Source organism: Callionymus lyra, chromosome 16, assembly GCF_982586985.1.
Source record: "Callionymus lyra chromosome 16, fCalLyr1.hap1.1, whole genome shotgun sequence".
In the NCBI taxonomy this organism is placed as follows: domain Eukaryota; kingdom Metazoa; phylum Chordata; class Actinopteri; order Syngnathiformes; family Callionymidae; genus Callionymus; species Callionymus lyra.
In genome coordinates, this window is record NC_141833.1 from 21279899 (window position 1) to 21306344 (window position 26446).

General features: G+C 40.2%; 1 protein-coding gene across 1 annotated transcript; it reads left to right on the forward strand.

Moving 5' to 3' along the window:
* Window positions 1–274: 274 nt before the first annotated feature.
* Window positions 275–25492, forward strand: arhgef18a (rho/rac guanine nucleotide exchange factor (GEF) 18a). The gene is made up of 20 exons (XM_087811380.1): window positions 275–429; window positions 4965–5092; window positions 6731–6812; window positions 8827–8967; window positions 9031–9281; window positions 10067–10192; window positions 12113–12230; window positions 12297–12548; window positions 14918–14994; window positions 15078–15268; window positions 15406–15464; window positions 16632–16811; window positions 16879–16998; window positions 18940–19043; window positions 19105–19170; window positions 19242–19289; window positions 19931–20410; window positions 20465–20750; window positions 24311–24424; window positions 24871–25492. The coding sequence occupies exons 3-20, from the start codon at window positions 6731–6733 to the stop codon at window positions 25017–25019; spliced, it is 2844 nt and encodes a 947-aa protein (XP_087667506.1). The 5' UTR covers window positions 275–429; window positions 4965–5092; the 3' UTR covers window positions 25020–25492.
* The last annotated feature ends 954 nt before the right edge of the window (window positions 25493–26446 follow it).

A 26446-nucleotide genomic window follows, 5' to 3' on the forward strand; every position in this document is an offset into this window, starting at 1 on the left:
ACTTTTACTGCATTTCATCTATATTTTTTATTAACGTTTTAAACACATTATTTAATCCAGATTTGATACACAGATGGTAACACTGGTGGATAAAACATTATTTTTATTATTTATAATTATTATTATTATTATTATTAATTAAACCGAACGTGTTGCCGACGATTTAAAATTTAAAATCGATTATTTTCTGGCAGAATTAAATCGGAGTTTCACTACGCAATCGATCACCTGAAAAAAACGGGGAGTTTCTGCCAGAAGTCACTCGAGGGGAAATTGTAACCAACACGCGAAAAGGAGACGCTCACCTGTTGTGACGAACGCACCTGTGACAGGTGAGCTGTTCCGCGCACAGCGACTGAAAAGTGGCCGAAGAACAAAAAAAATGAAACTTGACTTTTCCTGCTGAGCTGGAGGTTCGTTGACACTCAGGTGAGAAACTGTTAGCATGTTGAGTTAAACGCGCTTTTTTTTAGCCATACATCTTGTATAAACTCACCAAACGTGGATAAAGAGACACAGAAAGTGAAGTTAAGTTGTTTATTCATCAACATATTCGCGTTAAACGTCAGTTAAAAAGAAGAAAAGGTGGTTAACGACAGGTGTAGCAGGTGTAGCAGGTGTTAGCAGGTGTTAGCAGGTGTTAGCAGGTGTTAGCAGGTGTTAGCAAGTGTTAGCTAGTAGCATCCATCATGGAAACAGTAGCTCCAGCACCTGCTGCTGCCATGTTTGTTTTTCTACCTGAAACTCTCACGAGGAATCGGTTTGGTTTTGTATTCGTAGCTTCTGTCACCAACACTTCTAATCTACTCTTGACGCTGTAGCTTCAGCAGTTTGTTGTTTACTTTGGTTTTTACAGAACTTTTCTTCTCTGAAAATGTCGTTTTGTTATCATAAGTACACAAAGATTTATGAATCTGACACCAGTGACGTTGTGTCCAAATCTTATCTTTAAAAAGAATCATTCATTTCTTCTGTAAATCATCGATTTATTGGTTGAATAAAACAATGTATCATTTTATCCAACGTTAAATCCATATTTATTTTAAAGAAATCTATTTAAAATGTGTTTTTTTGTGATTTAAAAACTATACAATATTTGCATCTTCTTTAAATCCTTGATTATCTTTTTTTTGTTAAACAATAATATTTAATTTTTATTAATGATTAAACGCAAATTCTGTCTCTTTTTTTGGCTAGCTTTTTGTGATTATAAATATTTAAAAAAAATACTTCGGCACCTGAAGAAGAGCCGTTCGCAGTGTCACACGTGAGAGACTCGTGCTAGCAACTTTATTTTAATGGGTTTATATAAATAGTGTTGTGTAAATTGTGGTTAGAAGTGATTGTATCGACTGATTTAAATTGTCTAAAGTTTAGTCTAGTTTATTGGCTAAACTGTTAAGTCAGTATAAGTGGTAGTAAGTAAGGAGTTTAAATTTGTAAAATGTCATGTTTAAAGAAAAAAAGAGAGCTGAGCCAAAAGACAACTGTGTCTATTTCTTACAGTTGATTTCTCTGAACAAGTTAATAGCAATGAAACAGATCGAGGACACAAAAAGTTGATTCAGCAACAATTACTAAAGTTTTGTTTTTTAAATGTCGACTGGATAAAATTGTCTATTTTTTTTTTAGTGGTGATTTTTGGAGCATTTCCTAAATTTAGATTTTGGTAAAATATCAGTTTAATAGTAATATATGTATATTTTATGTTTAATAATGAGTGAAATGTAAAAGTAGGTCATGTTTATGTGTCAATAATAACGCTGTTATTGAACATTCATGCAGTTGTTTTACAGTTTTATATCCAGTTTGTTAAAGGCTGAGGATCTTCCTCCAGGTTCTGCAGACTTGGTCGACTTGCTGGTCTTGTTTTTTTGCTCCTAAAGTGAAATGACCTGCATTTCTGCTCCTCTTTTCCCTTTCGCTCGCCGCGGTGCGTCATCCGAGGTGTGGCCACGGTTCACAACAGCTGCACGAGTTGAAGTTTTGAGTGTGTTTCTTGGTTTTGAAATGTATTTTTAGATGATTAGACACAGTTTTCTCACAGTCACGGATGGTTAACCAGGAATAGAACAAGTTATTTGACCTTTTAGCAGCTTTTTCAAGTGGTTCAACCAGAACCAAGACATTCTTGAAGCGAATAATGCTGTAAATTGACATTATCTTTAGTGTTTAAAAATACTTGAGCAAAAACAACGATATAAGGTGTTATGTAGTATTGTCCAGTACTTGACTCTGGTGTTGTTGTATTTACAGACCACATGACTCTTGACAAAGTTGTAACTTTAAATTTGTTTTCAAACCAAAATATGTCCAAACATAAGCTTTAAAAGCTGCTGGAGTCACTGTATCCTCTCGTCCTCAGTCGTAACTGCTTCCATTTGTTTTCAAGCCAAAATATGTCCAAACATAAGCTTTAAAAGCTGCTGGACTCACTGTATCCTCTCGTCCTCAGTCTTAACTGCTTCCATTTGTTTCTAAGCCAAAATATGTCCAAATGTCAGCTTTAAAAGCTGTTGGACTCACTGTATCCTCTCGTCCTCAGTCGTAACTGCTTCCATTTGTTTCTAAGCCAAAATATGTCCAAACATCAGCTTTAAAAGCTGCTGGACTCACTGTATCCTCTCGTCCTCAGTCGTAACTGCTTCCATTTGTTTCTAAGCCAAAATATGTCCAAACATCAGCTTTAAAAGCTGCTGGACTCACTGTATCCTCTCGTCCTCAGTCGTAACTGCTTTCATTTGTTTTCAAACCAAAATATGTCCAAACATCAGCTTTAAAAGCTGCTGGACTCACTGTATCCTCTCGTCCTCGTTTGTTAAAGTTGACATTTTAAAAAGTATAAAAAAAAAGCTTTTAAAAATGAGCTTGTCTCATTGAAAGTGACCCAAGTCTAGAGTAAAAGTAAACGGATCAACTATATATAACTGGATAAATGTCATTTCAGTCAAACGTTTTCATACCGTTTTTTTATTTTTTTTATACGTAGAACCTCTAGTTTGATGGATCACATATAATAGCAAAGTTATAGGAAATTAAAAGTAAAAAGCTCATCATAAGTTCATATGCTGATGATGAGTTACACAAATAGTGCATATTGCAACAATTTTGGATTACATTTTGGTTAAAGAATAAATATGTACAAGTCTTAATGTTTCAGAACGTGTCGTCTCACTCGGAATTTTACTGTTTTTTATTCTTTTACACAAAATGTATCAAAAGTTTCAGGGTCAGATAAGTTGATTTAGTCTTAAAAGTTTCATTGTGTTATTGTTGGCACGTGTGTGTGTTTGTTCTTTCCCATGAGAGCTCCCGTGTGTTGCTCAAACACTACTGTGTGTGTGAGTGTGTGTGTGTGTTGTGTGTGTCTTAGGTGTGTCTCCATTGAATCATCTGGTGGACAATAAGTGATACTGTAATTCTCAGAGCTTACGTCTCGTTTCCTTGACACGCACAAGTGTGTGTTCGGTCGTAAACACTTCCTGCCTCTCGAGTTCGTCCAGCTCAGTGTCGTGTCGATACGATCTTTGTCGCCCTGAAGGCCTCGCGACACATCACACCGCGGTGACATCATCACTGGAGCTTCAGTTTAGATTCTATTCTTCTACACAAACCATGATCACCTAATGATAAACACACTCACTTTGTTTAAAAACTTTTTATTTAAGTGTTTACTGTGTTCCAGTTCTTTAAAGTAATGCTAGCGAATCAAGATGTTGCTAAAATCACCTTTAGTGTATCTTGACTCACTGTATCCTCTCGTCCTCAGTCATAACTGCTTTCATTTGTTTTTAAACATAAAATGTGTCCAAACATCAGCTTTAAAAGCTGCTGAACACACTGTATCCTCTCGTCCTCAGTTGTTACTGCTTTCATTTGTTTTCAAACCCAAATATGTCTAAACATCAGCTTTAAAAGCTGCTGAACACACTGTATCCTCTCGTCCTCAGTTGTTGCTGCTTTCATTTGATTTCCAACCCAAATATGTCTAAACATCAGCTTTAAAAGCTGCTGAACACACTGTATCCTCTCGTCCTCAGTTGTTACTGCTTTCATTTGATTTCCAACCCAAATATGTCTAAACATCAGCTTTAAAAGCTGCTGGACTCATTGTATCCTCTCGTCCTCAGTCATCCCCTGGATTTTATTGTTCCATAAGCTGCGGAAAACGTAATTACTGCTGCCATCTAGTGGCCGGAAGTTTAAATTCAACATTTAATTAAACCCCTAATTTAGTAGCTGTCCTTCTCTGATCCCACTGTGTGTGTTGTTCAAGCGAGTTGTGAAAAGCTACTACAACCCGGTGTCCTGCGAAGTCATTGCGGTTGCTTATATTTCAAATGCCAAAAAGGCAAGAACAATATTGACAATGATTGTAAGGCGTTGAACCATAAAGTCACTCGTCTCACAATATAAACTGTAATTAGATCCGTGAGTCGTTAAGTAGGATTAACTCTATGAAGAACTCGTATGATGGTGAAGATGAAAGAACTACTGAGTTTCAAGAATGTTTATTGAAGTTTTCTCTCCACACCTCGTGCAGACATGCAGGACGAGCAGGAAGACATGAGAGTTCAAAGCTACAAATGAAATGATCACGATAACTATTATGAAGTCTTTTCTGTGTTGAACTACTGTTGCTGAGCTTTATTGTCGAACCTGTTTCCACGAGACTTTCTTCTGGAACTGGTCTGTGTTGAACTATTTGAAGAAACATTTTGACAAGTTCTTCACAAACATTTTCTGTCCGAGTCTCAAGTTTTTCAAGGTGTTTTAATAATTGCAAAAAGTTTAGGAAATATGAGCCAAAGTGTATATAATTAAACCGTCATGTATTTGGTAAGTTTTTGGGCCTTGTATAAAAGTACTTATTACTTCATTTAATGATTTTTCTCTCTTTCCATTTCTGTCAAAATGCTTTGAACCTGATGGTTCTCATGGTTTCACGTCTTTCTGTCGTGCAGATCATCTCGTACCTGAGAGGACGATGTTTGTTCCTCCTCACCTGAGCGTCTGCTCCACTGATACTCTGGCGCAGGAATGACTCGTGTCATCCCGACACAAGCTGGTTGATTCTCTGACAACATTCCAGGTCAGTCAAGATTCTCAGATGGAAACGATGCGTATCACGATACAGTATCAATTATACAATATATAGTGATACTGTAGTAACAAGTGTATATATATATGTGTAGTATTGTTGAGTACTTGACTCTCTCGTCCTCAGTCGTAACTGCGTTCATTTGTTTTCAAACTGAAATATGTCCAAACATCAGCTTTAAAAGCTGCTACTGTATCCTCTCGTCCTCAGTCTTCTCTGCGTTCATTTGTTTTCAAACCAAAATATGTCCAAACATCAGCTTTAAAAGCTGCTACTGTATCCTCTCGTCCTCAGTCTTCTCTGCGTTCATTTGTTTTCAAACCAAAATATGTCCAAACATCAGCTTTAAAAGCTGCTACTGTATCCTCTCGTCCTCAGTCTTCACTGCGTTCATTTGTTTTCAAACCAAAATATGTCCAAACTTCAGCTTTAAAAGCTGCTACTGTATCCTCTCGTCCTCAGCCGTAACTGCTTTCATTGTTTCAAACCAAGATATGTCCAAACATCAGCTTTAAAAGCTGCTACTGTATCCTCTCGTCCTCAGTCTTCACTGCGTTCATTTGTTTTCAAACCAAGATATGTCCAAACATCAGCTTTAAAAGCTGCTACTGTATCCTCTCGTCCTCAGTCGTAACTGCTTTCATTGTTTCAAACCAATATATGTCCAACATCAGCTTTAAAAGCTGCTGGACTCACTGTATCCTCTCGTCCTCAGTCGTAACTGCTTTCATTTGTTTTCAAACCAAAATATGTTCAAACATCAGCTTTAAAAGCTGCTGGACTCACTGTATCCTCTCGTCCTCAGTCGTAACTGCTTTCATTTGTTTTCAAACCAAAATATGTTCAAACATCAGCTTTAAAAGCTGCTGGACTCACTGTATCCTCTCGTCCTCAGTCATCACCGGGATTTGGTTATTCCTTTAGGTGTAAAGGATGTAATGACTGCTGTCATCTAGTGGCTGGAAGTTTAATGGCAACACAAAAATGAACGCTGTGAATATTTAGAAAGTCAAATTATTTCGTTTTTTAACTATGTTACAAAATTAAATTTAAAGCCATAAAAAATAAATGTATAGCTACAGTATCATGAAAAATATTGCAATATATGGCTGTATGCATATTTTCTAACAACCCTACATGATTGATGAAACATTTGTCAATGTATTAGCAACTCAAGTAATACATCGTTATGAAGTTTTGTCATTCCCGATGTGACCACTAGAGGGCTCTTTGTAGAGCGATGTTTGTCTCAACTTCTTAAAGAAAAGAAGTTAAATTAATCCCCATGAATCCTTTATATTTATCTCAATCACATCCTCGTTGCTCAGACTTCCAGCCGGGTTTAACCGAATCATCAGTTTGATACAGAGACAGTTGAAGCTTTATCTTTATACTTTATACACGTTCTACTTCAGCGACTGAAAAACAAATTCCAGCGACGCTTGATTGACGTTTAAAAGTGTTTTAAGACGACGAAAAGATTTTCGGGGAAATTCAAGACCAGCCGATCCAGACGTGTTTCCTGTCAATCACTCGCATCTCGACATGAAAATGTTTTTTTAACTTCCTTGTCGTGCCGCCGCCGCCATCTTGTTGTTGTAACGGTTGTCACGACTCACTGTGGCGCAGATGGAGGAGCCGGACGGACCCCGACTGAAGCTCAACCTCGACGACTCTGCGGCGCCGCCGGCCGAACACATCAATCTAGAAGGTCAGCAGGTCGGATGAGGAGGTGCTGAGAGAAGAACTTCACCTTTTCACGGTTTATAATGAGTCCAAGCCCGGCTGCTCAGAACTACCCTCGTCATGATGGTGTATAAAGAGCTGTGAGATGGAAATATGTGCAATATTCCATAGTTTCTTAGTGCGATATCCATATTATTACAATGTTTTTTGCACAAACAGACGGAGACGTAAACAACAACAAGACATAGAAGTACAAATTGACAACTTTACAGAAATGACACTGATTGGTCGAAGTGCGCTTTTAAGAAATGATTGATTTATACAATAAAAAATGATAGATTATCCATGTATTCATTGCATATCGCTCGTGACAATATTGCGATATCGATATTTTTCCGATATATCGTGCAGCATTAATTGTATATCAGTGACATCAGATTATTGAACTGTTGAATTCATTTCAAATGTTAAAACTTTATTTACAGCTAAAAAACTTTTTTTCAATAGTTAATGAAAAAGGTGAACATTTCTTATTTCTTGTATTCGTATAAAAAAAAAAAAATGTCATGCGTCGCGTGATTGGATGAAAATGTGATCCAGTAGCTCGGTGCTCGTTTAGTATAGTCTGGTGACTATTGTACCAACATTTTTATATTGAATTTAAAAGACTACGAATTAAAAACTATTGAATAATGAATATTCATTTTATGATTATTTAAATTAGAATATCAAAGTATTTGTTTTAAAAAAAAAAGACAATTTTAAAAATTCAAATATTTTTAGAATTAATACAATTAAAAAAAACAAAAAAAAAACATTAGTCTCTTTCTCCCTTTCTTGCTCTCTCTCTTTCTCCCTCTCTCCCTCCGTCTTTCTCGCTCTCTTTTTTCTCTTTCTCCCTCTCTCCCTCTGTCTTTCTCTCTCTTTCTTTCGCCCTCTCTCTTTCTATCTCTCTTTTTCTCTTTCTCTCTCTTTCTTTCACCCTCTCTCCCTCTGTCTTTCTCTCTCCTTTTTCTCCATTTCTTTCTCCCTCTCTCCCTCTGTCTTTCTCTCTCTTTTTTTTTCCCTTTCACTCTCTTTTTTCTCTTTCTTTCCCTTTCTTTCCCCCTCCATCTTTCTCTATCTCTTTTTTCTATTTCTCCCTCTTTCTTTCTCCCTCTGTCTTCCTCTCTCTCTTTTTTCTCTTTCTTTCTCCCTATGTCTTTCTCATTTCTTCTCTTTCTCCCTCTGTCTTCCTCTCTCTTTCTTTCTCCCCATGTCTTTCTCATCTTTTCTCTTTCTCTCCCTCCGTCTTTCTTTCTCTCTCTCTCTCTCTCCCCTTCTCTCTTTCTCTCGCTTTCTCTCTGTCTCTGTGTCTCTGTCTCTATATATCTTTAAATGTTTTAAAAAAACGGCAATACTTCAATAATAAATTCAATAATCTGTTGCTACACGTTCATATACTTTAGCTGGTGCAGTTTGAAAGTGTGGGTTGAAATTGTGCAGTTTAAAAGTGTGCAGTTTAAAAGTGTGCAGTTTAAAAGTGTGCAGTTTAAAAGTGTGGGTTGAAAGTGTGCAGTTTAAAAGTGTGGGTTGAAAGTGTGCAGTTTAAAAGTGTGGGTTGAAAGTTTGCAGTTTAAAAGTGTGGGTTGAAAGTGTGCAGTTTAAAAGTGTGGGTTGAAAGTGTGCAGTTGAAAGTTTGCAGTTTAAAAGTGTGCAGTTTAAAAGTGTGCAGTTTAAAAGTGTGCAGTTTAAAAGTGTGCAGTTTAAAAGTGTGGGTTGAAAGTGTGCAGTTTAAAAGTGTGGGTTGAAAGTGTGCAGTTTAAAAGTGTGGGTTGAAAGTTTGCAGTTTAAAAGTGTGGGTTGAAAGTGTGCAGTTTAAAAGTGTGGGTTGAAAGTGTGCAGTTTAAAAGTGTGGGTTGAAAGTTTGCAGTTTAAAAGTGTGGGTTGAAAGTGTGCAGTTTAAAAGTGTGGGTTGAAAGTGTGCAGTTTAAAAGTGTGCAGTTTAAAAGTGTACAGTTTAAAAGTGTGCAGTGGTTGAAGGTGTCTCGTGTGAACAGATGCTCACTACACTTGGCTGCGAGGAGAGCTGGAGTCTGACGCCCCTGGTCTGGAGGCTGAGACCTGGAGCTCGTCCGTGGACCTGGACTACATGAAGCCCCTGCAGAAGGAGTCCATACGGAGGCAGGACGTCATCTACGGTGAGAAGAAGATCCACTTTTATTCAGTCGTTTTATATCCTTCATTTTGAAACGCTTCTCCAGAGCTGATCCTGACGGAGATGCATCACGTCCGGACCCTGAAGATCCTCAAGCACGTCTACATGCACGAGCTGAGACAGTCCCTGCAGGTGGACGAGGCCAAGCTGGAGGTTCTGTTCGCCGGAGTGGATCCTCTGCTGACGCTGCACCAACACTTCCTCAAGTGCCTGAAGCTGCGCCAGAGCCAGAGTCTGGAGGAAGGAAGTCCCAACAACTACCAGATCTCACAGCTGGGAGACCTTCTCATCAACCAGGTCAGAGTCCAGAGATGCTGACGTTTATCAGGTTGTTGAAAGAATTTAACAGATGCTGATGTTAAAAAATATATGTATTTGAATGGTTTTGAATACTTGAATTATAAATATATATACATTTAAAATGATGTATGTTTTGCCCTTGTAAAGATAAAAGTGACGCCAGACAATAATAAACATTTAATAATCGAGGTATATTATCAAAATGAATAGGGTATTAGAATATCAAACTCTATGTGGCAAATATATTATTATATATTTATTTTGATAATATACCTAAATTATTAAATGTTTATTATTGTCTGGCGTCACTATTATACAAATATCTTTACAATAGCAAAATGTATATCATTATAAATGTAAAAATATATTTATAATGATTTAAATAAAAAGATCATCAGTTTAAATGTTCAATATTGTGGCGTCACTGAAGTTCTTCAGATCTTCTGCATGTGTTTGAAAACTGATGTTTGTTCTTCAAACGTTGTTCTTCAGGGTCTCATGGAGAGAGTTTCAGGGACAATCCAGAAAATACTCTGTAGACTTGTGTTTGTTTTCAAGAGGTTTTAAAAGGTGTTTTTTTTCTTGACAATATATCCCGTTTGTTGCCGTAGCAACGATGCAGATCCGCTGCTGTCTGCGACAAATATTCTCCCACGTGTATAAAAGCAGGAGTTTATTCAAGGTTTCGATGTTTGCACTTGAACTCAAGTGTGCGATCAAAGGCTGTGACGACACAAACTTGTCGCTTGCTCCTGATCATTGTGTGTGTGTGTGTTTTGTAGTTCTCGGGGACGCTGGGCGAGGGCATGAGGGAGTGGTACAGCGTCTTCTGCAGCCACCAGGGGACAGCAGTGAGCTTCTACAAGGAGCAGATGCAGAGCAACAAGAAGCTGCTGAACCTCATGAGGGTGAGTTTGTGTGTGAGATTCACATGATGTTTATTTAAAGTATTAAAGCAGTGAAGACGATCACGGTGGTCCAGGCGTGCAAAACAAACTTTGTTTCAAAGTTCCTCATTTATAATTAATAATAGACTTTTTTCTTTTTTTTTTACAAACTCTTGAAACGCATTATTTATGTGTTTAGTGTTTAAACAGTCATTGACAAATTAATTTACAAACTTGTGAAATTATTTTACAAACTCTGAAAAATTCATTTACAAACTCAGAAAAAATATTTTACAAACTGGTGAGATCAATAATTTACAAACTCATGAATAACTTTTACTAAATATAAAAACATGTTTGTAATCTCTAAAACACATTTTCAAACTCTGAAACCCTCTTTTATAAACTTTACTCAAATTTATAAAAGAAGGTTCAGAGTCATGAATTACATTTACTTAATATTGAAGCACGCTTGTAATCTTTGAAACACATTTTCAAACTGTAAAACATTTTCAAACTATGAAACGGATTAACAAACTCTGCAAATGTGTGTCAGAGTTAACACATTTACTACATAGTTTGAAACACATTTACAAAGTCATGATGCACATTTACGATCCCTCAAACACATTACCACAGTTAATACATTTGTTACATAGTTTGAAACACATTTACAAAGTCATTAAACACATTTACAAACCCTCAAACACATTACCACAGTTAATACATTTGTTACATAGTTTGAAACACATTTACAAAGTCATTAAGCACATTAACAAACCCTCAAACACATTACCAGAGTTAATAAATGTGTTGCATAGTTTGAAACACATTTACAAAGTCATTAAGCACATTTACAAACCCTCAAACACATTACCAGAGTTAATAAATGTGTAACATAGTTTGAAACACATTTACAAAGTCATTAAGCACATTTACAAACCCTCAAACACATTACCAGAGTTAATAAATGTGTTCCATAGTTTGAAACACATTTACAAAGTCATTAAGCACATTTACGAACCCTAAAACACATTACCAGAGTTCATACTTTTGTTACATAGTTTGAAACACATTTACAAAGTCATTAAGCACATTTACGAACCCTAAAACAAATTACCACAGTTAATACATTTGTCACATAGTTGAAAAGTGTTTTTTAGGATTCGTAAATGTGACGCATGATTTTTTTAATGGGATTCATGACTCTGTGAAAGTGATTCACGACTTTGTTAATGTAATTCACGACTTCGTAAATGTGATTCACGACTTTGTAAATGTGATTCACGACTTTGTAAATGTGATTCACGACTTTGTTAATGTGATTCACGACTTCGTAAATGTGATTCACGACTTTGTAAATGTGATTCACGACTTTGTAAATGTGATTCACGACTTTGTAAATGTGATTCACGACTTTGTTAATGTGATTCACGACTTCGTAAATGTGATTCACGACTTTGTTAATGTGATTCACGACTTTGTTAATGTGATTCACGACTTCGTAAATGTGATTCACGACTTTGTAAATGTGATTCACGACTTTGTAAATGTGATTCACGACTTTGTAAATGTGATTCACGACTTTGTTAATGTGATTCACGACTTCGTAAATGTGATTCACGACTTTGTTAATGTGATTCACGACTTCGTAAATGTGATTCACGACTTTGTTAATGTGATTCACGACTTCGTAAATGTGATTCACGACTTTGTTAATGTGATTCACGACTTTGTTAATGTGATTCATGACTTCGTAAATGTGATTCACGACTTCGTAAATGTGATTCACGACTTTGTTAATGTGATTCACAACTTCGTAAATGTGATTCACGACTTTGCAACTCTCTGAATCACATTTACAAACTAAAACAAATGTTTGAACCGTTTAACTAACTGACAAACTCATGAAGCACATTTTCAAACTCTCTTGTCGGACAGAGGATCGGTCAGCTGCCCCTGGTGAGGAGGTTGGGGATCCCCGAGTGTTTCCTGCTGGTGACCCAGAGATTAACCAAGTATCCCATCCTGGTGGAGCGAGTCGTCAAGAACACTGAAGGTAGTTCACGGTCAAGAGTCCAGAACACTGAAGCTCGTGGACTAACGTTCCCTCGGATCTCCACAGCGGACACGGACGAGCACAGGACTCTGCTGCAGGGTCTGGCTCTCGTCAAAGACACCATCACGCAGGTGAACTCTCACGTGGACGACTACGACAAAGCTCTGCGGCTGAAGGACATCTACCTGCGCCTGGAGCCCAAGTCTCAGGGACGCCTGAACCACGGCGGCGTGTTCCGCAGAGAAGATTTCAACCTGGACAGCATGACTCTGCTGCACGAGGGGAGCCTGACGTGGAGGTCTGCAGGTCGACCGAAAGGTGATTTTTGTCCTTCAAAATATTCCTGCCATATGTGTTGACGTGAGAAAAAAGACACGTTTATTAAACGTCATGAGGTTTTTTAAGACCTGCGCCTGAAGGTGAAAATGACAAATGTTGACGCAAATTCCTAAATTCTGAGAAAACTGTTCCTGCCTCTCCGTTAAAACTTCTTGGTTCTGTTCATCTCGAACTTGTGATGAAAAATGTCGTCGCTCGTCCTCGTTTTCTCAAATGTCAGCCATCTTTGCAAACCTCTGGATGGTTTAACCAATCAGGAGACTGAAGACCAGTCAGCTGATTGACAGTCAAAATGTTAATATAGGTGAATATTGTGATATTTTCTTTAACAACGTTTTATCGATATTCAACAACGCTGTATGTATTTTTAAAATGTGTATTTACTTCAAATAATATTGTTGTACTTCTTATTTTATGGTTTATAAAACAAATAGTTGTCTTTTTTCTACTTAACGTTTTTTTTAATTTATTTTAGCTTTCGACCAAAAAATGTAGGTTTATATTACAAATGTGATTGAAATAAAATTTCCATTTATTTATTTTTTTCAATTTACAATTGCCATGCAAATATTCACAGCGTTTATTCCTTTTTGTGTTGAAATTTAAACTCCCAGTCGCTAGATGGCAGCAGTCATTGCGCCCTGCGCCAGCTAATGGAAGAATGAAATTATGACTGAGGACGAGAGGATACAGTGAGTCCAGCTGCTTTTAAAGCTGATTTTTGGACATATTTTGGTTTGAAAACAAATGAAAGCAGTTACGACTTTGTCAAGAGTCATGTGGTCTGTAAATACTACAACACCAGAGTCAAGTACTGGACAATACTACACATATATACTTGTTACTACACTATCACAACACCAGAGTCAAGTACTGGACAATACTACACATATATACTTGTTACTACACTATCACAACACCAGAGTCAAGTACTGGACAATACTACACATATATACTTGTTAATACACTATCACAACACCAGAGTCAAGTACTGGACAATACTACACATATATACTTGTTACTACACTATCACAACACCAGAGTCAAGTACTGGACAATACTACACATATATACTTGTTAATACACTATCACAACACCAGAGTCAAGTACTGGACAATACTACACATATATACTTGTTACTACACTATCACAACACCAGAGTCAAGTACTGGACAATACTACACATATATACTTGTTACTACACTATCACAACACCAGAGTCAAGTACTGGACAATACTACACATATATACTTGTTACTACACTATCACAACACCAGAGTCAAGTACTGGACAATACTACACATATATACTTGTTACTATACTATCACAACACCAGAGTCAAGTACTGGACAATACTACACATATATACTTGTTACTACACTATCACAACACCAGAGTCAAGTACTGGACAATACTACACATATATACTTGTTAATACACTATCACAACACCAGAGTCAAGTACTGGACAATACTACACATATATACTTGTTACTACACTATCACAACACCAGAGTCAAGTACTGGACAATACTACACATATATACTTGTTAATACACTATCACAACACCAGAGTCAAGTACTGGACAATACTACACATATATACTTGTTACTACACTATCACAACACCAGAGTCAAGTACTGGACAATACTACACATATATACTTGTTACTACACTATCACAACACCAGAGTCAAGTACTGGACAATACTACACATATATACTTGTTACTACACTATCACAACACCAGAGTCAAGTACTGGACAATACTACACATATATACTTGTTACTACACTATCACAACACCAGAGTCAAGTACTGGACAATACTACACATATATACTTGTTAATACACTATCACAACACCAGAGTCAAGTACTGGACAATACTACACATATATACTTGTTACTACACTATCACAACACCAGAGTCAAGTACTGGACAATACTACACATATATACTTGTTACTACACTATCACAACACCAGAGTCAAGTACTGGACAATACTACACATATATACTTGTTACTACACTATCACAACACCAGAGTCAAGTACTGGACAATACTACACATATATACTTGTTACTACACTATCACAACACCAGAGTCAAGTACTGGACAATACTACACATATATACTTGTTACTACACTATCACAACACCAGAGTCAAGTACTGGACAATACTACACATATATACTTGTTACTACACTATCACAACACCAGAGTCAAGTACTGGACAATACTACACATGTTCACGACGAGTTAGATGAAGCTCCGACCTGACGTGCCGCAGGTTTCACTGACGATAACGACCCGTCAGTTAAACTCTGTCTTCTTTCTTGTGTCGCAGACATCCAGGCGGTGCTGCTGTCTGACGTTCTGCTGCTCCTGCAGGAGAAGGACCAGAAGCTGGTGTTTGCAGCCGTGGTGAGTTCTTTAACCAGGAGGTCGTCGGTGCGAGAACGCAAGCACTGGAAGTGTCGTCACTACACACTTTTGTTTTCGTGTAGGACAACAAACCTCCCGTCATCTCGCTCCAAAACCTCATCGTCAGAGAGGTGGCTCACGAAGACCGAGCCCTGTTCCTCATCTGCTCCAGCATGGCCACCACGCTGGAGCTGTTTGAGATGTACGAGCTGCACTGCAGCTCCAGGCAGGATCGGGACGCCTGGACGAAGCTCATCCGCGAAGCAGTGAACAGGTGAGGTGAGGAGAGGACGGTGTAGATCTGGGGTTCATTCGATGCTCTCGGTGAAAGACTGTTCAGTAGATGTCAGATAAAAGTATATAAGATTGAATTTTAAAGTTGGATTCTTTTTACCGTTTTGTTTCTTTCAGGTGTTCGGACGAGGACGTGTCGCACAACCAGCTGATCTCGACTCTGCAGGAATATCAAGGTGAGACGAAAGTTCTCAAAGTTTAGTAACAGTTTAGAAAATATTAGTGACGACTTCCTGCAAAACACAGTCACATGATTCTTGTCTAATATAACAGTTTTCTTTGTTTTATTTTCGTTAATATAAGTTCACTTTATTGACACGACAAACTCGCACAAAACCACAAGTTAAGAAATCAGCCAATTGGGCTGCTTTCCTTATCGTAAGCTCCGCCCATTTATCATGAGCACTAAAATGGTTGATTGGATCAGCTGTCAATCAAAACAAAGAATTTGGCAATTATAAGATGATTAAAGTCATGAAAATGTTGTGACCAAACTTGTACCATTGATTTATTTAATAATAATAAAAATAACTTTTATTTAAAGGCGCCTTTCTTGACACTCAAGGTCGCCATTCATAGGTTACATACATAAAACATTTTAAAACGCAACAATAAAATATGTATAAAATAAAAAGTAGCAGACAAGGGTAGAGGAATAGCATCAAATGGAATAAGCAGTTTTAAACGGATGTGTTTAAAGTGATTTAAAGTCTACAAGTGTTTTTATTTTGTAAATTCATTGGATGCACTTTACTTTTATCACTTGTTTCCTGCCTGAACGATTGAGGGAACCCCCCCTAACCCCCCCTCACTTCTGGTGTGACTCTTCTGTAAGGTTTGCATTTTAAAGCTGCAAAAAAGTTGAGTTGTGACCGTCGTTTCACGCAGTTGTGCTATATAACCACCAGAGGGCTCTGTCTTCATTCAAACGCATGCTAATCTAATTACAACAAAGCCCTTCCAGTAGTCATAAGACACAAATGTTTTGTCCTTCCACACACTTCAATTAGATATTAAATTATAGCCAACCGAACAGATTAAACCTAGAACTTAATTCACCGTATTCTTTGGACTATAAGGCGCATTTAAAATCCTTTTAATTAATCCTATTTTATGTGGTACACAGAGCTAAAAAAATCTTTAAAAATGTGGGTAAACCATGCAGTCATAAATTATGAACGTTTTAAACCCTGTCAAAGTAAAAAAAATGATTTGAAAAAGACAAAAACCATTTTGTTCTTCATGAAAAAATGTTGTTAAAATGATAAAGGCTGTGAAATGCTTCATGTTGATCCTCGTGTGTTAACACAACTCTAACCACAAACGCACAACTCGTTGTCAAGAGCTTCTGAGCGCCAAAGACGAGCAGATCAAACGAAGCCTGGAGGAGAAACTTCACGTCTTCACGTCGATGTACGGAGACGTCACTGGACAGGAAATGACCCCCAGAAGTCTGCTGCTCTCCGGTCACCCCACTGACCTCCTGCAGGGGGCGAAGCTGCTCCAAGACGCCATCGCCGAGGGTGAGTCCTCTCACTAGAATGTCTGAATGAACTCGTCTTGATGTTTGTTTTTTTTTTACGTCTGTAGCGGAAACATTGGTGTTAAGAACCAAAGAGTCGAGCCAGGAGGAGAATACTCTGGGAAAAGTGCGACGAGCTCAAACCTTCGCCGTGTGGGAGAGAAGTCCGACGTCGAAGTCGCTGGACGGTACGTTTAGAATGTTTCAATTGAAAGAAAATATTGATGGAATATTGCAACATTATTTTGCCCACGATAATGTTTTGATATTCGACAGCATTGTGTCGATCTGTTTATAATTTCATAGTTTTATTTTAGTTTAAAAACATTTTTAAAAATATTGCCTTTTTAATCAGTTTAGTCAGCTATTTTACTTTATATAACTTTACTTTACTTAATGACTTTATTGAAATACAAACCATAAAATGATTCCAATCTTTTAAATTTACAATGAACATGCAAATATTTACAAGATGGCAGCAGTCATTACGTCCTTCGCAGCTAAAGGAACAGTTAAATACCATGAGATCCTTGCCATGACTGAGGACGGGAGGATACAGTGACTCCAGCAGCTTTAAAAAGCTGATGTTTGGACATATTTTGGTTTGAAAACAAATGAAAGCAGTTACGACTGAGGACGAGAGGATACAGTGAGTCCAACAGCTTTTGAAGCTGATGTTTGGACATATTTTGGTTTGAAAACAAATGAAAGCAGTTATGACTGAGGACGAGAGGATACAGTGACTCCAGCAGCTTTTGAAGCTGATGTTTGGACATATTTTGGTTTGAAAACAAATGAAATCAGTTACGACTGAGGACGAGAGGATACAGTGAGTCCAGCAGCTTTTAAAGCTGATGTTTGGACATATTTTGGTTTGAAAACAAATGAAAGCAGTTACGACTGAGGACGAGAGGATACAGTGAGTCCAACAGCTTTTGAAGCTGATGTTTGGACATATTTTGGTTTGAAAACAAATGAACGCAGTTACAACTGAGGACGAGAGGATACAGTGACTCCAGCAGCTTTAAAAAGCTGATGTTTGGACATATTTTGGTTTGAAAACAAATGAAAGCAGTTACAACTGAGGACGAGAGGATACAGTGACTCCAGCAGCTTTAAAAAGCTGATGTTTGGACATATTTTGGTTTGAAAACAAATAAAAGCAGTTACGACTGAGGACGAGAGGATACAGTGAGTCCAACAGCTTTTGAAGCTGATGTTTGGACATATTTTGGTTTGAAAACAAATGAAAGCAGTTACGACTGAGGACGAGAGGATACAGTGAGTCCAACAGCTTTTGAAGCTGATGTTTGGACATATTTTGGTTTGAAAACAAATAAAAGCAGTTACGACTGAGGACGAGAGGATACAGTGACTCCAGCAGCTTTAAAAGCTGATGTTTGGACATATTTTGGTTTGAAAACAAATTAAATCAGTTACGACTGAGGACGAGAGGATACAGTGAGTCCAGCAGCTTTTGAAGCTGATGTTTGGACATATTTTGGTTTGAAAACAAATGAAAGCAGTTACGACTGAGGACGAGAGGATACAGTGAGTCCAACAGCTTTTGAAGCTGATGTTTGGACATATTTTGGTTTGAAAACAAATAAAAGCAGTTACGACTGAGGACGAGAGGATACAGTGACTCCAGCAGCTTTAAAAGCTGATGTTTGGACATATTTTGGTTTGAAAACAAATGAAAGCAGTTACGACTTCGTCAAGAGTCATGTGATCTGTAAATACTACAACACCAGAGTGAAGTACTTGACAATACTACGCATATATACCTGTTACTACACTATCACAACACCAGAGTAAAGTACTCAACAATACTACACATATATCCTTGTTACTACACTATCACAACACCAGAGTCAAGTACTGGACAATACTACACATATATACTTGTTACTACACTATCACAACACCAGAGTAAAGTACTCAACAATACTACACATATATCCTTGTTACTACACTATCACAACACCAGAGTAAAGTACTGGACAATACTACACATATATCCTTGTTACTACACTATCACTATATATCGTACCATTACATGTATCAACAGATTGTTGCTCACACACATCTCTAGTGTAAACTGTGTACATGTGTGTGTGATTGATCAGGGCAAGACTCCGACGACGACGACAGACGTAACGGCGACTCAAACATCCATCGAACCACCAGTGACCCTCAACTGTCAGGATACCCCGAGAGCCGAGAACAGTCGGTGAGTGCGAGCATGTTGTGAGTCCAGAAGACGATTGTCTGACGTGTTTCTGTGTTGGAAGGCGGACGATTTCGATGATGATGACGACGCTCCGCTGACTAACTGTGTGGAGCAACATTCTCCTGAGGTCGTGTTTTAACATCAAGCTGTGATACGAGACATTTTAACATGTTTAACCTTATTTTGTTCTCTCTCCAGATGTTTGAACGGATGGTCTCGCTTGTTCAGAGACTTTACAGTTTACAGGTGAGACCGTTTGAACTCCTGTATTGGCTTTAATTTATTTCTATCTTACTTTACCTTCATACTTGTCTATTTTTATAAATCCATTTATTTGCATATTAATTAAGATGTTAGTTGTTTTTTTTTATGTATATTTGAATTTGTTTGTGTATTATTTATTTTGTGCATAACCCATTTATTTTTTTTATATATTAATCTATTCTATTTATTTATTAATCTATATTATGTAATTATTTATTTATGGATATTTTGTATTAATCAGTTTTATTTACGAATCCATTTTATTTGTCATAGTTTGTATTCATTTGTTTGTGTATTAATTTATTGTGTACATATTTATTTATATATATTTTTAATGTATTGTTCGAGCATTAATGTAAATCTTTATTGTTACTTTTTATTTATCAATATTAACTGAATATTGCATTTTAATTTAATCTTTATTGTTTTGTATATATATATATTTTTTTTATTGCATAATCATTTGTCCATTTAAACTTTTTTTTGTGCATATTTAATTTTTCTAAAATGTCATTTTGTTTATTGTGCGCTTGCTGCCAGTGTTGCAGATTAAATTAAATCAACCATCTTGGACTTTGACAATAAAGAGATTTATTTTCCGTTTCCCTCGTTCCTCCGTCCAGGCGGTGGTGGCTCAGCAGGAGAGTCAGGTCGAGCTCCAGAACGTGCAGCAGTTCCGCAACAAGCCGTCGCGTCCTCAGAGCAGCGTTCTGCTGGAGCAGGAGAAGCAGAGGAACCTGGAGAAGCAGAAGCAGGAACTGGCCAATCTGAACAAGCTGCAGACTCAGCACCGCGAGGAGCAGCAGCGCTGGGAGAAGGAGCGAGAACGTCAGAGCCTGCAGATCCAGGTGCTGGAGGAGGAGCTGAGGACGAGGGAGGAGGAGTGCCAGAGGAGGGAGGAGAAGCTGAGGGAGGAGAAGGCCGAGCTGGAGGGTCGGAGGAAGAGCTACCAGCAGGACCTGGAGCGCCTCAGGGAGTCCACCAGGTCCGTGGAGAAGGAGCAGGACAAGCTGACTCAGGAGAAGGAACGCCTGGAGCAGCAGCAGGAGAAGTTGAAGAAGCACATGAGCCTGAACGTGGGGATCTACGACGACGCCACTTACGTAAGAGCTTCATGACCTCACCTGGTTCTGGTCTCACTCCGCTCTCTCCTGCAGTTCTCCCCGTACTCGTCCCTGCGCGACAGCTTCCACAACGGAGGCTTCACTACAAAACCCAGCTCCAGCACCGACCCCTCGGAGATCCCCCCGAAGGTTCCTCCGCGCAAGGAGAGCATCAGCTCTCAGCCGCTGAAGGCAGATCTTCCCATGCACCTGGTCAGCACCACCAACCAGGTGCTCAAGCCAGCAACCGTGCAGCAGCAGATCCCCACCAAGCTGGCCGCGCTGACCAAGGGCAGGGACAAGATCTTCCGAGGGAAGCACCAGAGGACGCACAGCGCAGGTGAGAAGATGCTCCTGTGTAGACGACTACCTGCTCTCTCGAGCACCTACTGTGTAGACGACTACCTGCTCTCTCGAGCACCTACTGTGTAGACGACTACCTGCTCTCTGGAGCTCCTACTGTGTAGACGACTACCTGCTCTCTCGAGCACTTACTGCGTAGACGACTACCTGCTCTCTCGAGCTCCTGCTGCGTAGACGACTACCTGCTCTCTCGAGCTCCTGCTGCGTAGACGACTACCTGCTCTCTGGAGCTCCTACTGCGTAGACGACTACCTGCTCTCTCGAGCTCCTACTGCGTAGACGACTACCTGCTCTCTCAAGAACCTACTGCGTAGACGACTACCTGCTCTCTCAAGAACCTACTGCGTAGACGACTACCTGCTCTCTCAAGAACCTACTGCGTAGACGACTACCTGCTCTCTGGAGCTCCTACTGCGTAGACGACTACCTGCTCTCTGGAGCTCCTACTGTGTAGACGACTACCTGCTCTCTCGAGCACTTACTGCGTAGACGACTACCTGCTCTCTCAAGAACCTACTGCGTAGACGACTACCTGCTCTCTCGAGCTCCTGCTGCGTAGCAATTACCTGCTCTCTCAAGAACCTACTGCGTAGACGACTACCTGCTCTCTCGAGCTCCTGCTGCGTAGACGACTACCTGCTCTCTCGAGCTCCTACTGAGTAGACGACTACCTGCTCTCTCGAGCTCCTGCTGCGTAGACGACTACCTGCTCTCTGGAGCTCCTACTGCGTAGACGACTACCTGCTCTCTCGAGCTCCTACTGCGTAGACGACTACCTGCTCTCTCGAGCTCCTACTGCGTAGACGACTACCTGCTCTCTCAAGAACCTACTGCGTAGACGACTACCTGCTCTCTCGAGCTCCTGCTGCGTAGACGACTACCTGCTCTCTCAAGAACCTACTGCGTAGACGACTACCTGCTCTCTGGAGCTCCTACTGCGTAGACGACTACCTGCTCTCTCGAGCTCCTACTGCGTAGACGACTACCTGCTCTCTCGAGCTCCTACTGCGTAGACGACTACCTGCTCTCTCGAGCTCCTACTGCGTAGACGACTACCTGCTCTCTCGAGCTCCTACTGCGTAGACGACTACCTGCTCTCTCGAGCACCTACTGCGTAGACGACTACCTGCTCTCTGGAGCTCCTACTGCGTAGACGACTACCTGCTCTCTGGAGCTCCTACTGCGTAGACGACTACCTGCTCTCTGGAGCTCCTACTGCGTAGACGACTACCTGCTCTCTCGAGCTCCTACTGCGTAGACGACTACCTGCTCTCTCAAGAACCTACTGCGTAGACGACTACCTGCTCTCTCGAGCTCCTACTGCGTAGACGACTACCTGCTCTCTCGAGCTCCTACTGCGTAGACGACTACCTGCTCTCTCGAGCTCCTACTGCGTAGACGACTACCTGCTCTCTCGAGCACCTACTGCGTAGACGACTACCTGCTCTCTGGAGCTCCTACTGCGTAGACGACTACCTGCTCTCTGGAGCTCCTACTGCGTAGACGACTAGCTGCTCTCTCGAGCTCCTACTGCGTAGACGACTACCTGCTCTCTCGAGCTCCTACTGTGTAGACGACTACCTGCTCTCTCGAGCGCCTACTGTGTAGACGACTACCTGCTCTCTCAAGAACCTACTGCGTAGACGACTACCTGCTCTCTCAAGAACCTACTGCGTAGACGACTACCTGCTCTCTCAAGAACCTACTGCGTAGACGACTACCTGCTCTCTCAAGAACCTACTGCGTAGACGACTACCTGCTCTCTCAAGAACCTACTGCGTAGACGACTACCTGCTCTCTCGAGCTCCTACTGCGTAGACGACTACCTGCTCTCTCGAGCTCCTACTGCGTAGACAACTACCTGCTCTCTCGAGCACCTACTGCGTAGACGACTACCTGCTCTCTGGAGCTCCTACTGCGTAGACGACTACCTGCTCTCTGGAGCTCCTACTGCGTAGACGACTACCTGCTCTCTCGAGCTCCTACTGCGTAGACGACTACCTGCTCTCTCGAGCTCCTACTGCGTAGACGACTACCTGCTCTCTCGAGCTCCTGCTGCGTAGACGACTACCTGCTCTCTGGAGCTCCTACTGCGTAGACGACTACCTGCTCTCTCGAGCTCCTACTGCGTAGACGACTACCTGCTCTCTCGAGCACCTACTGCGTAGACGACTACCTGCTCTCTCGAGCTCCTACTGCGTAGACGACTACCTGCTCTCTTAAGCTTCTACTGCGTAGACGACTACCTGCTCTCTTAAGCTTCTACTGCGTAGACGACTACCTGCTCTCTCGAGCTCCTACTGTGTAGACGACTACCTGCTCTCTCGAGCTCCTACTGCGTAGACGACTACCTGCTCTCTCGAGCTCCTACTGTGTAGACGACTACCTGCTCTCTCGAGCTCCTACTGCGTAGACGACTACCTGCTCTCTCGAGCTCCTACTGCGTAGACGACTACCTGCTCTCTTAAGCTTCTACTGCGTAGACGACTACCTGCTCTCTCGAGCTCCTGATGCTTAGACGACTACCTGCTCTCTCGAGCTCTTACTGCGTAGACGACTACCTGCTCTCTCGAGCTCCTACTGCGTAGACGACTACCTGCTCTCTCGAGCTCCTACTGCGTAGACGACCACCTGCTCTCTCGAGCTCCTACTGCGTAGACGACTACCTGCTCTCTCGAGCTCCTACTGCGTAGACGACTACCTGCTCTCTGGAGCTCCTACTGCGTAGACGACTACCTGCTCTCTGGAGCACCTACTGCGTAGACGACTACCTGCTCTCTCGAGCTCCTACTGCGTAGACGACTACCTGCTCTCTCGAGCTCCTACTGCGTAGACGACTACCTGCTCTCTCGAGCTCCTACTGCGTAGACGACTACCTGCTCTCTCGAGCTCCTACTGCGTAGACGACTACCTGCTCTCTCGAGCACCTACTGCGTAGACGACTACCTGCTCTCTCGAGCACCTACTGCGTAGACGACTACCTGCTCTCTCGAGCTCCTACTGCGTAGACGACTACCTGCTCTCTCGAGCACCTACTGTGTAGACGACTACCTGCTCTCTCGAGCACCTACTGTGTAGACGACTACCTGCTCTCTCGAGCACCTACTGCGTAGACGACTACCTGCTCTCTCGAGCACCTACTGCGTAGACGACTACCTGCTCTCTCGAGCTCCTACTGCGTAGACGACTACCTGCTCTCTTAAGCTTCTACTGCGTAGACGACTACCTGCTCTCTCGAGCTCCTACTGCGTAGACGACTACCTGCTCTCTCGAGCTCCTACTGCGTAGACGACTACCTGCTCTCTCGAGCTCCTACTGCGTAGACGACTACCTGCTCTCTCGAGCTCCTACTGCGTAGACGACTACCTGCTCTCTCGAGCACCTACTGCGTAGACGACTACCTGCTCTCTCGAGCTCCTACTGCGTAGACGACTACCTGCTCTCTCGAGCACCTACTGCGTATCTGACGTCACTTCTCTACGTCTATAGTTCAATGTGTAAAACACACACATTAATATTGTTGTGTGTGTTTTAAAGCAGCTTCCATCGACGTGAACCAGTTGCTGCCGATCCGATCCAGTCCGTACGGGAAAGAAGGAGGAAGCATGCGAGCGTCGAAGAACTCTGGTCCTCAGAACATCCCACCGACAGGTACCGACTCGGACAGGAAAACAAGCTTAGACTGAATACATTTGCTCTCATTATATATTATTAATTAATTAGAAAAGTACATTTTATTACAAATTAAACTCAAAATGTTTTACCCTATAGGTTTTTTAAAGCTATGAACCCTATTTTATATTCTATACAATTTGTCTAATATTTTAGATTTTATTTTCCAATACAATTCATTTCCTTATTAAAGTTATATACAAAATAAATTATATACATTATTATATCAAATTAGCTTAATAAGGAAATACATTTTATTAGAAATAAATCTAAAATGTTCTAAGGAAAATCGTATAATTATTCTTTATAAAATTATTTTTTATTGTGAACAAGTCAAAATGAATTGCAAGAAAGTTATTGTTAAAAATGATTGATTTTGACAAAAGATCATTTGATGAGTCATTGAATTAATTGATCCTCGTCAGGTTCCTTCAACCCTCACGTCTCCAGTCGCAGCATCAAGACGTCCAAGTCCTTCTCGTCGCTCAAGTCCTTCCAAGCCCCGCCCCCGGCTCCGCCCCCTTTCCCCGCCGACGTGCTGGAGCTGACGAAGGAGAAGGAAATCTTCCTCTGAACGCTTTTATTTTGGTGAAGAAATGAATGTTTTAGAAGAAAAAAAGACTTTTTCAAACTTTTATCACTATTTTTTTTAAGTGCCAAATGTTTTTTTCTTTCAAGATTTTAAAGAATTTTTATTCCACATGGAAAACTCTGTAACAAATAATTTAAATGAAGGTCGTTGATGATGTTGGGAAGAAAAAAAAAAACGACCAGTTGAATAAATCCACTTCCTGATCCAGATTCTTGCTTCGTGAACTCCCATGATGCTCTTCTGTCTAGTGTCTTCTGATTGGTCGCTATGTTATGTTAAAAGTGATTGACAGCTGTGATGGGTTGACTGGGCGGCAAAGCATTACCGGAGCTGTTCATGTCGACATCAGTGAAAGTAGCTTGTATTAGGGCTGCCAAGATATCGTGATATTTATATGGAAAACATTCGATAATTTATGATGTTTTTTTTATTATTGTATAAATCAATCACTTTGATCAATCAGTGTCACGTTCTGTAAAGTTGTCAATTTGTACTTCTATGTCTCGTTGTTGTTTACGTCTCCGTCCGTCTGCTCAGTATATCCAGTGAAGTAATACTAACTTCTGATCTAGTCAAACACTAGTGATCCAGTGAAGTAATACTAACTTATGATCTAGACAAACACTAGTGATCCAGTGAAGTAATACTAACTTCTGATCTAGTCAAACACTAGTGATCCAGTGAACTAATACTAACTTATGATCTAGTCAAACACTAGTGATCCAGTGAAGTAATACTAACTTCTGATCTAGTCAAACACTAGTGATCCAGTGAAGTAATACTAACTTCTGATCTAGTCAAACACTAGTGATCCAGTGAAGTAATACTAACTTCTGATCTAGTCAAACACTAGTGATCCAGTGAAGTAATACTAACTTCTGATCTAGTCAAACACTAGTGATCCAGTGAAGTAATACTAACTTCTGATCTAGTCAAACACTAGTGATCCAGTGAAGTAATACTAACTTATGATCTAGTCAAACACTAGTGATCCAGTGAAGTAATACTAACTTATGATCTAGTCAAACACTAGTGATCCAGTGAAGTAATACTAACTTATGATCTAGTCAAACACTAGTGATCCAGTGAAGTAATACTAACTTCTGATCTAGTCAAACACTAGTGATCCAGTGAAGTAATACTAACTTCTGATCTAGTCAAACACTAGTGATCCAGTGAAGTAATACTAACTTATGATCTAGTCAAACACTAGTGATCCAGTGAAGTAATACTAACTTATGATCTAGTCAAACACTAGTGATCCAGTGAAGTAATACTAACTTATGATCTAGTCAAACACTAGTGATCCGGTGAAGTAATACTAACTTCTGATCTAGTCAAACACTAGTGATCCAGTGAAGTAATACTAACTTATGATCTAGTCAAACACTAGTGATCCAGTGAAGTAA